The sequence below is a fragment of the Oncorhynchus gorbuscha genome, linkage group LG11 (assembly GCF_021184085.1).
Source record: "Oncorhynchus gorbuscha isolate QuinsamMale2020 ecotype Even-year linkage group LG11, OgorEven_v1.0, whole genome shotgun sequence".
Classification (NCBI taxonomy): Eukaryota; Metazoa; Chordata; class Actinopteri; order Salmoniformes; family Salmonidae; genus Oncorhynchus; species Oncorhynchus gorbuscha.
In genome coordinates, this window is record NC_060183.1 from 74,053,147 (window position 1) to 74,065,472 (window position 12,326).

At 45.6% G+C, this 12,326-nt stretch overlaps 1 protein-coding gene across 5 annotated transcripts in view; it reads right to left on the reverse strand.

Annotated features, from left to right (window-relative positions):
• The window catches only part of dennd1a (DENN/MADD domain containing 1A), a 188,504-nt gene that overhangs the window by 7,186 nt on the left and 168,992 nt on the right, over nucleotides 1–12,326 (reverse strand). For 3 of the 5 annotated variants that reach the window (XM_046290448.1, XM_046290449.1, XM_046290446.1), the window contains one exon: nucleotides 6,131–6,193. The exons of the other annotated variants lie outside the window; for them this stretch is intronic. In XM_046290448.1, the coding sequence (XP_046146404.1) occupies nucleotides 6,131–6,193 (63 nt within the window). The remainder of the gene's footprint in view (nucleotides 1–6,130; nucleotides 6,194–12,326) is intronic. 5 annotated transcript variants of the gene reach the window in all.

Here is a 12,326-nt window from a genome sequence, read left to right on the forward strand (position 1 = left end):
GTCTGGGAAACTATAGAGACTGGGAAACAATAGAGTCTGGGAAACAATAGATAGAGTCTGGGAAACAATATAGACTGGGAAACAATAGATTGAGTCTGGGAAACAATAGATTGAGTCTGGGAAACAATAGAGTCTGGGAAACAATATAGTCTGGGAAAAAATAGAGTCTGGGAAACAATAGAGTCTGGGAAACAATAGAGTCTGGGAAACTATAAAGACTGGGAAACAGAGTCTGGGAAACAATAGATGGGGTCTGGAAAACAATAGACAGAGTCTGGGAAACAATATAGTCTGGGAAACTATAGAGACTGGGAAACAATAGAGTCTGGGAAACAATAGATTGAGTCTGGGAAACAATAGATTGAGTCTGGGAAACAATAGATTGAGTCTGGGAAACAATAGAGTCTGGGAAACAATAGAGGCTGGGAAACAATAGAGGCTGGGAAACAATAGATAGAGTCTGGGAAACAATAGATGGAGTCTGGGAAACAATAGAGTCTGGGAAACTATAAAGACTGGGAAACAGAGTCTGGGAAACAATAGATGGGGTCTGGAAAACAATAGACAGAGTCTGGGAAACAATATAGTCTGGGAAACTATAGAGACTGGGAAACAATAGAGTCTGGGAAACAATAGAGTCTGGGAAACAATAGATAGAGTCTGGAAAACAATATAGACTGGGAAACAATAGATTGAGTCTGGGAAACAATAGATTGAGTCTGGGAAACAATAGAGTCTGGGAAACAATAGAGTCTGGGAAACTATAAAGACTGGGAAACTATAAAGACTGGGAAACTATAAAGACTGGGAAACTATAAAGACTGGGAAACAGAGTCTGGGAAACAATAGATGGGGTCTGGAAAACAATAGACAGAGTCTGGGAAACAATATAGTCTGGGAAACTATAGAGACTGGGAAACAATAGAGTCTGGGAAACAATAGATTGAGTCTGGGAAACAATAGATTGAGTCTGGGAAACAATAGAGTCTGGGAAACAATAGAGGCTGGGAAACAATAGAGGCTGGGAAACAATAGATAGAGTCTGGGAAACAATAGATGGAGTCTGGGAAACAATAGTCTGGGAAACTATAAAGTCTGGGAAACTATAAAGACTGGGAAGCTATAGAGACTGGGAAACTATAGAGACTGGGAAACTATAGAGACTGGGAAACTATAGAGACTGGGAAACTATAGAGACTGGGAAACTATAGAGACTGGGAAACTATAAAGACTGGGAAACAGAGTCTGGGAAACTATAGAGACTGGGAAACAGAGTCTGGGAAACAATAGAGACTGGGAAACTATAGAGTCTGGGAAACTATATAGTCTGGGAAACTATAAAGACTGGGAAACAGAGTCTGGGAATGTATAGAGTCTGGGAAACAATATAGTCTGGGAAACAATAGAGTCTGGGAAACAATATAGTCTGGGAAACTATAGAGACTGGGAAACAATAGAGTCTGGGAAACAATAGATAGAGTCTGGGAAACAATATAGACTGGGAAACAATAGATTGAGTCTGGGAAACAATAGATTGAGTCTGGGAAACAATAGAGTCTGGGAAACAATATAGTCTGGGAAAAAATAGAGTCTGGGAAACAATAGAGTCTGGGAAACAATAGAGTCTGGGAAACTATAAAGACTGGGAAACAGAGTCTGGGAAACAATAGATGGGGTCTGGAAAACAATAGACAGAGTCTGGGAAACAATATAGTCTGGGAAACTATAGAGACTGGGAAACAATAGAGTCTGGGAAACAATAGATTGAGTCTGGGAAACAATAGATTGAGTCTGGGAAACAATAGATTGAGTCTGGGAAACAATAGAGTCTGGGAAACAATAGAGGCTGGGAAACAATAGAGGCTGGGAAACAATAGATAGAGTCTGGGAAACAATAGATGGAGTCTGGGAAACAATAGAGTCTGGGAAACTATAAAGACTGGGAAACAGAGTCTGGGAAACAATAGATGGGGTCTGGAAAACAATAGACAGAGTCTGGGAAACAATATAGTCTGGGAAACAATAGATAGAGTCTGGAAAACAATAGAGTCTGGAAAACAATAGAGTCTGGGAAACAATAGATTGAGTCTGGGAAACAATAGATTGAGTCTGGGAAACAATAGATTGAGTCTGGGAAACAATAGATTGAGTCTGGGAAACAATAGATTGAGTCTGGGAAACAATAGATTGAGTCTGGGAAACAATAGATTGAGTCTGGGAAACAATAGATTGAGTCTGGGAAACAATAGATTGAGTCTGGGAAACAATAGATTGAGTCTGGGAAACTATAGAGACTGGGAAACTATAGAGACTGGGAAACTATAGAGACTGGGAAACTATAGAGTCTGGGAAACTATATAGTCTGGGAAACTATAAAGACTGGGAAACAGAGTATGGGAAACAATAGAGTCTGGGAAACAATAGAGTATGGGAAACAATAGAGTCTGGGAAACAATAGGTTGAGTCTGGGAAACAATAGACAGAGTCTGGGAAACAATATAGTCTGGGAAACTATAGAGACTGGGAAACAATAGAGTCTGGGAAACAATAGATAGAGTCTGGGAAACAATAGAGTCTGGGAAACAATAGATAGAGTTTGGGAAACAATAGATAGAGTCTGGGAAACAATATAGACTGTGAAACAATAGATTGAGTCTGGGAAACAATAGATTGAGTCTGGGAAACAATAGAGTCTGGGAAACAATAGAGTCTGGGAAAAAATAGAGTCTGGGAAACAATAGATAGAGTCTGGGAAACAATAGAGTCTGGGAAACAATAGATTGAGTCTGGGAAACAATAGATTGAGTCTGGGAAACAATAGAGTCTGGGAAACAATAGAGTCTGGGAAACAATAGAGTCTGGGAAACAATAGAGGCTGGGAAACAATAGATAGAGTCTGGGAAACAATAGATGGAGTCTGGGAAACAATAGAGTCTGGGAAACTATAAAGACTGGGAAACAGAGTCTGGGAAACAATAGATGGGGTCTGGAAAACAATAGACAGAGTCTGGGAAACAATATAGTCTGGGAAACTATAGAGACTGGGAAACAATAGAGTCTGGGAAACAATAGATAGAGTCTGGGAAACAATAGATTGAGTCTGGGCAACAATAGATAGAGTCTGGGAAACAATAGATTGAGTCTGGGAAACAATAGATAGAGTCTGGGAAACAATAGATTGAGTCTGGGCAACAATAGATAGAGTCTGGGAAACAATAGATTGAGTCTGGGAAACAATAGATTGAGTCTGGGAAACAATAGATTGAGTCTGGGAAACAATAGAGACTGGGAAACTATAGAGACTGGGAAACTATAGAGACTGGGAAACTATAGAGTCTGGGAAACTATATAGTCTGGGAAACTATAAAGACTGGGAAACAGAGTCTGGGAATGTATAGAGTCTGGGAAACAATAGAGTATGGGAAACAATAGAGTATGGGAAACAATATAGACTGGGAAACAATAGATTGAGTCTGGGAAACAATAGATTGAGTCTGGGAAACAATAGATTGAGTCTGGGAAACAATAGATTGAGTCTGGGAAACAATAGATTGAGTCTGGGAAACAATAGATTGAGTCTGGGAAACAATAGATTGAGTCTGGGAAACAATAGATTGAGTCTGGGAAACAATAGATTGGGTCTGGGAAACAATAGATTGAGTCTGGGAAACAATAGATGGAGTCTGGGAAACAATAGATGGAGTCTGGGAAACAATAGATGGAGTCTGGGAAACAATAGAGTCTGGGAAACAATAGATTGAGTCTGGGAAACAATAGATTGAGTCTGGGAAACAATAGATTGAGTCTGGGAAACAATAGATTGAGTCTGGGAAACAATAGATTGAGTCTGGGAAACAATAGAGACTGGGAAACTATAGAGACTGGGAAACTATAGAGTCTGGGAAACTATAAAGACTGGGAAACTATAAAGACTGGGAAACTATAAAGACTGGGAATGTATAGAGTCTGGGAAACAATAGAGTATGGGAAACAATAGAGTCTGGGAAACAATAGATTGAGTCTGGTAAACAATAGACAGAGTCTGGGAAACAATAGAGTCTGGGAAACAATAGATAGAGTCTGGGAAACAATAGAGTCTGGGAAACAATAGATAGAGTTTGGGAAACAATAGATAGAGTTTGGGAAACAATAGATAGAGTCTGGGAAACAATATAGACTGTGAAACAATAGATTGAGTCTGGGAAACAATAGATTGAGTCTGGGAAACAAAAGAGTCTGGGAAACAATATAGTCTGGGAAAAAATAGAGTCTGGGAAACAATAGATAGAGTCTGGGAAACAATAGAGTCTGGGAAACAATAGATTGAGTCTGGGAAACAATAGATTGAGTCTGGGAAACAATAGATTGAGTCTGGGAAACAATAGAGTCTGGGAAACAATAGAGTCTGGGAAACAATAGAGGCTGGGAAACAATAGAGGCTGGGAAACAATAGATAGAGTCTGGGAAACAATAGATGGAGTCTGGGAAACAATAGAGTCTGGGAAACTATAAAGACTGGGAAACAGAGTCTGGGAAACAATAGATGGGGTCTGGAAAACAATAGACAGAGTCTGGGAAACAATATAGTCTGGGAAACTATAGAGACTGGGAAACAATAGAGTCTGGGAAACAATAGATTGAGTCTGGGAAACAATAGAGGCTGGGAAACAATAGATAGAGTCTGGGAAACAATAGATAGAGTCTGGGAAACAATAGATAGAGTCTGGGAAACAATAGATGGAGTCTGGGAAACAATAGATAGAGTCTGGGAAACAATAGATGGAGTCTGGGAAACAATAGATGGAGTCTGGGAAACAATAGAGTCTGGGAAACAATAGATAGAGGCTGGGAAACAATAGATAGAGTCTGGGAAACAATAGATAGAGTCTGGGAAACAATAGAGGCTGGGAAACAATAGAGGCTGGGAAACAATAGAGGCTGGGAAACAATAGAGGCTGGGAAACAATAGAGGCTGGGAAACAATAGCGAGGTAGGGAGTGAGAGGAGGAAGAAGAGAGGAAAGGGAGGGATGGGTGTACAAAGTGAAAGGCTTAATTAATCCTGAGCAGGGAGGGAGGTCATGGGGGGGGGTTATGTGGTGTGGTGTGTGTGTGTGTGTGTGTGTGTGTGTGTGTGTGTGTGTGTGTGTGTGTGTGTGTGTGTGTGTGTGTGTGTGTGTGTGTGTGTGTGTGTGTGTGTGTGTGTGTGTGTGTGTGTGTGTGTGTGTGTGTGTGTGTGTGTGTGTGTGTGTGTGTGTGCGATAGGGGGAGCTTCTTCATCATTGCACCATGAATGATGACACTTTTTCTTAAGGATCTTTAGAACGATGTGGTTGTGTGGTGGGGGTTGTTATCGCTGGGACCAGGCATAGGATTGAAGGGAAATGTAAAGAGAAGCATTACACAAGCTCCAGAGAAATAGCTCAGGCCAGTGTAACATACGACAGCCATGAGTTTAAGTAACTGTTAAAGAGCTGTGCACTAGATGTCACACACACACACACACACACACACACACACACACACACACACACACACACACACACACACACACACACACACACACACACACACACACACACACACACACACACACACACACACACACACACACACACACACACGAAACTCAGGTATACACACTGAAACAGAGCAGAAAGATCAGGTGAATGAAGTGGATTAGTCCCTCCAGTCAACGGGAGGTTAAGGAAAGGAAAGGGGGATACCTAGTCAGTTTTCCAACTGAATGGCTTCAACTGAAATGTGCCTTCCACATTTAACCCAACCCCTCTTAATCGACATCCACGTCATCGGCACCTGGGTAGCAGTTATTGTTGTGGGTTAACTGACTTGCTAAAGGGCAGAAGGGCAGATTTTTACACCTTGCTGGCTCAGGGATTTGAACCAGCAACCTTTTTGGTTAATGGCCCAACATTCTAACCGCTAGGCTACCTGTCGTTCAAAGGTCACCCTGTACCTCTGAGAGCACAGCATGATAGATGGAACATACCTGTGACGCATACTCTGACAGTATACCAGTCGATAAGCACGCACGCACACACACCAAATCACAAACTCAGGTGCCAAGGCCAGAGACTAGAGGTAGAGGGGTAGAGTGGGCAGGTACTCACGGGCCACGCGTTGCCGCATTGGAGCCTGGGAGGAGGGGGCCGAGGGGGAGGCTCTCGGAGGGGCTGCACCAGAGACACCCAGGGGTCACACACATAAATAGCAATGGAGGGACATGATAATGTACACACACAAACATTCTGTATGTGGATGCACACTCACACACACTACATGTACATATTTGTTACATCTTCAGATGGAGTGACCCAATCTCACATATTCCTTATTTAGTCTGCATCCCTGCCTGACAATACACAACCCCACCACACAACCCCACCACACAACCCCCATCACACAACCCCCATCACACAACCCCCATTACACAACCCCACCACACAACCCTCATCACACAACCCTCATCACACAACCCTCATCACACAACCCCACCACACAACCCTCATCACACAACCCTCATCACACAACCCTCATCACACAACCCCACCACACAACCCTCATCACACAACCCTCATCACACAACCCTCATCACACAACCCCCACCACACAACCCTCATCACACAACCCTCATCACACAACCCTCATCACACAACCCCCACCACACAACCCCACCACACAACCCCACCACACAACCCTCATCACATCAGACAACCCCACAACCCCACCACACAACCACACCACACAACCCCACCACACAACCCCCACCACACAACCCCCATCACACAACCCTCATCACACAACCCTCATCACACAACCCTCATCACACAACCCTCATCACACAACCCTCATCACACAACCCCACCACACAACCCCCACCACACAACCCCACCACATCAGACAACCCCACCACACAACCCCCACCACGCAACCCCCACCACACAACCCCCACCACGCAAACCCACCACACAACCCCCACCACACAACCCCCATCACACAACCCCACCAGACAACCCCCACCCCACCACACAACCCCACCACACAACCCCACCACACAACCCCCACCACACAACCTCCATCACACAACCCCACCACATCAGACAACCCCACCACATCAGACAACCCCACCACATCAGACAACCCCACCACACTACCCCACCACACAACCACCACATCAGACAACCCCACCACATCAGACAACCCCACCCCATCAGACAACCACCACCACATCAGACAACCCCATCAGACAACCACCAACCCCCACCACACAACCCCCATCACACAACCACCACATCAGACAACCCCACCACATCAGACAACCCCATCAGACAACCACCAACCCCCACCACACAACCCCCACCACACAACCCCACCACACAACCCCCATCACACAACCCCATCACACAACCACCACATCAGACAACCCCATCAGACAACCACCAACACACAACCACCACCACATAACCCCCACCACACAACCCACAACCCCCACCACAGAACCACATCAGACAACCCCATCACACAAGCCCCACAACACAACCCCCACCAAACAACCACATCAGACAACCCCACCACACAACCCCACCACAGAACCACATCAGACAACCCCATCACACAAGCCCCACAACACAACCCCCACCAAACAACCCCACCAGACAACCCCCACCACACAACCCCACCACACAACCCCCATCACACAACCCCACCACACAACCCCCATCACACAACCCCAATCACACAACCCTCATCACACAACCCCCACCACACAACCCCACCACACAACCCCACCACACAACCCCCACCACACAACCCCACCACACAACCACCCCACCACACAACCCCACCACACTACCCCACCACACAACCCCCACCACACAACCACCACATCAGGCAACCCCACCACACAACCCCCACCACACAACCCCCACCACACAACCCCCACCACACAACCACCACCACACAACCACCACATCAGACAACCCCACCACATCAGACAACCCCATCAGACAACCACCAACACACAACCACCACCACATAACCCCCACCACACAACCGACAACCCCCACCACAGAACCACATCAGACAACCCCATCACACAAGCCCCACCAAACAACCACATCAGACAACCCACATAACCCCACAACCCCCACCACACAACCACATCAGACAACCCCCACCAGACAACCACAGACAACCCCCACCACACAACCCCACCACAAAACCCCCACCACACAACCACAGACAACCCCCACCACACAACCACATCAGACAACCCTCACAACACAACCACATTAGACAACCCCCACCACAAAACCCTACCACACAACCCCATCAGACAACCCCCACCACAAAACCCCACCACACAACCCCATCAGACAACCCCACTACAAAACCCCACCACACAACCACATTAGACAACCCCACCACATAACCACATTAGACAACCCCCACCACACAACCCCCACCGAACAACCCTCCCCACATCACACGACCCCCACCACACAACCACATCAGACAACCCCCACCACACAACCACATTAGACAACCCCCACCACACAACCACATTAGACAACCGCCACCACACAACCACATCAGACAACCCCACCACACAACCCCATCAGACAACCCCCACCACACAACCACATCAGACAACCCTCATCACACAACCACATCAGACAACCCCATCACAAAACCACCACCACACAACCACATCAGACAACCCTCATCACACAACCACATCAGACAACCCCATCACAAAACCACCACCACACAACCACATTAGACAACCCCCACCACACAACCAAACCAGACAACCACACTAGACAATCCCCAACACACAACCACATTAGACAACCCCCACCACACAACCAAACCAGACAATCCCCAACACACAACCACATTAGACAACCACTACAACATCCCCTCCACTCAATACCACGTACCCACACCAACACAAAAACAGATGTTGCTAGGCCCTCCTTGAACAAAGTCTCAGCTAACTGACACTGTATCCTCGTTGCAGATGACAATGCTTTTAACGAACGTTGTCCTGACAGGTGTGTGTGTATATTAGAAAGAGAGAGGACGTGTGTGTCCTAATTATTCAGCGCTATAATGAGAGGAAGAGATGGATGGAGGGTGCTGGGAGCAAAACCTCAACAACATTCTCTCTCTCTCTCGGTATCTCCCTCCCATCTATCTCCCCCCCCCCCCGCCACCCCCTCTTTTCTCTCTTCATAGCAGCGGAGGAGGCAGAGGCATGAGGGCTACTGGGGGGTTACCATAGCGACATAATGAACGGGGTCCTCTGTCAGCGTGGTGTCACCATCGTCACGGTGATGTGTCTTGGTGTCCCCTGTGGTCATGGTGACACAACGTGGGTGACAGTGGTTGAGATGCTTTTCAGACCAGAGTACCTCTTAACCTTCTCCTTGTTTAAAGCTTTAACAACACTATGTCTGGGAGTATGTCGACTAAGTATTGATTTGATTTTTTATTTATTTTATGTTGACTGTAAAGTATTACGCTTGATTTCACTCCAGCTTAGTTAGGGTTGCTAGACACTAACTAGTGGAATGGTTTAACTGAGATCCAATGCTATTATTGTTTAAAAATGAGATCCGTTGGTATTATTACGTTTAGAAATGAGATCCAATGGTATTATTTAGAAATGAGATCCAGTAGTATTATTTAGAAATGAGATCCGTTGGTATTATTACGTTTAGAAAATTTTTACTTTTTTTATTTCACCTTTATTTAACCAGGTAGGCTAGTTGAGAACAAGTTCTCATTTGCAACTGCGACCTGGCCAAGATAAAGCATAGCAGTGTGAGCAGACAACACAGAGTTACACATGGAGTAAACAATTAACAAGTCAATAACACAATAGGAAAAAAAAGTGGAGTCTATATACATTGTGTGCAAAAGGCATGAGGTAGGCGAATAATTACAATTTTGCAGATTAACACTGGAGTGATAAATGATCAGATGGTCATGTACAGGTAGAGATATTGGTGTGCAAAAGAGCAGAAAAGTAAATAAATAAAAACAGTATGGGGATGAGGTAGGTAAAAATGGGTGGGCTATTTGCCGATAGACTATGTGCAGCTGCAGCGATCGGTTAGCTGCTCAGATAGCAGATGTTTGAAGTTGGTGAGGGAGATAAAAGTCTCCAACTTCAGCGATTTTTGCAATTCGTTCCAGTCACAGGCAGCAGAGAACTGGAACGAAAGGCGGCCAAATGAGGTTTTGGCTTTAGGGATGATCAGTGAGATACACCTGCTGGAGCGCGTGCTACGGATGGGTGTTGCCATCGTGACCAGTGAACTGAGATAAGGCGGAGCTTTACCTAGCATGGACTTGTAGATGGCCTGGAGCCAGTGGGTCTGGCGACGAATATGTAGCGAGGGCCAGCCGACTAGAGCGTACAAGTCGCAGTGGTGGGTGGTATAAGGTGCTTTAGTGACAAAACGTATGGCACAGTGATAAACTGCATCCAGTTTGCTGAGTAGAGTGTTGGAAGCAATTTTGTAGATGATATCGCCAACGTCGAGGATCGGTAGGATAGTCAGTTTTACTAGGGTAAGTTGGCGGCGTGAGTGAACGAGGCTTTGTTGCGGAATAGAAAGCCGACTCTTGATTTGATTTTCGATTGGAGATGTTTGATATGAGTCTGGAAGGAGAGTTTATAGTCGAGCCAGACACCTAGGTACTTATAGATGTCCACATATTCAAGGTTGGAACCATCCAGGGTGGTGATGCTGGTCAGGCGTGCGGGTGCAGGCAGCGAACGGTTGAAAAGCATGCATTTGGTTTTACTAGCATTTAAGAGCAGTTGGAGGCCACGGAAGGAGTGTTGTATGGCATTGAAGCTCGTTTGGAGGTTAGATAGCACAGTGTCCAAGGACGGGCAGGAAGTATATAGAATGGTGTCGTCTGCATAGAGGTGGATCAGGGAATCGCCCGCAGCAAGAGCAACATCATTGATATATACAGAAAAAAAGAGTTGGCCCGAGGATTGAACCCTGTGGCACCCCCATAGAGACTTCCAGAGGACCGGACAGCATGCCCTCCGATTTGACACACTGAACTCTGTCTGCAAAGTAATTGGTGAACCAGGCAAGGCAGTCATCTGAAAAACCGAGATAACTGAGTCTGCCGATAAGAATATGGTGATTGACCGAGTCGAAAGCCTTGGCAAGGTCGATGAAGACGGCTGCACAGTACTGTCTTTTATCGATGGCGGTTATGATATCGTTTAGTACCTTGAGCGTGGCTGAGGTGCACCCGTGACCGGCTCGGGAAACCAGATTGCACAGCGGAGAAGGTACAGTGGGATTCGAGATGGTCAGTGACCTGTTTGTTGACTTGGCTTTCGAAGACCTTAGATAGACCTATATCCATCCTGCCCTGCCTGTAACAAAATCAAATCAAATCAAATTTTATTTGTCACATACACATGGTTAGCAGATGTTAATGCGAGTGTAGCGAAATGCTTGTGCTTCTAGTTCCGACAATGCAGTGATAACCAACAAGTAATCTAACTAACAATTCCAAAACTACTGTCTTATACACAGTGTAAGGGGATAAGGAACATGTACATAAGGATATATGAATGAGTGATGGTACAGAGCAGCATACAGTAGATGGTATCGGGTACAGTATATACATATGAGATGAGTGTGTAGACAAAGTAAACAAAGTGGCATAGTTAAAGTGGCTAGTGATACATGTGTTGCATAAGGATGCAGTCGATGTTGTAGAGTACAGTATATACATATGCATATGAGATGAATAATGTAGGGTAAGTAACATTATATAAGGTAGCATTGTTTAAAGTGGCTAGTGATATATTTACATCATTTCCATCAATTCCCATTATTAAAATGGCTGGAGTTGGGTCAGTGTCAATGACAGTGTGTTGGCAGCAGCCACTCAATGTTAGTGGTGGCTATTTAACAGTCTGATGGCCTTGAGATAGAAGCTGTTTTTCAGTCTCTCGGTACCAGCTTTGATGCACCTGTACTGACCTCGCCTTCTGGATGATAGCGGGGTGAACAGGCAGTGGTTCGGGTGGTTGATGTCCTTGATGATCTTTATGGCCTTCCTGTAACAACGGGTGGTGTAGGTGTCCTGGAGGGCAGGTAGTTTGCCCCCGGTGATGCGTTGTGCAGTCCTCACTACCCTCTGGAGAGCCTTACGGTTGAGGGCGGAGCAGTTGCCGTACCAGGCGGTGATACAGCCCGCCAGGATGCTCTCGATTGTGCATCTGTAGAAGTTTGTGAGTGCTTTTGGTGACAAGCCAAA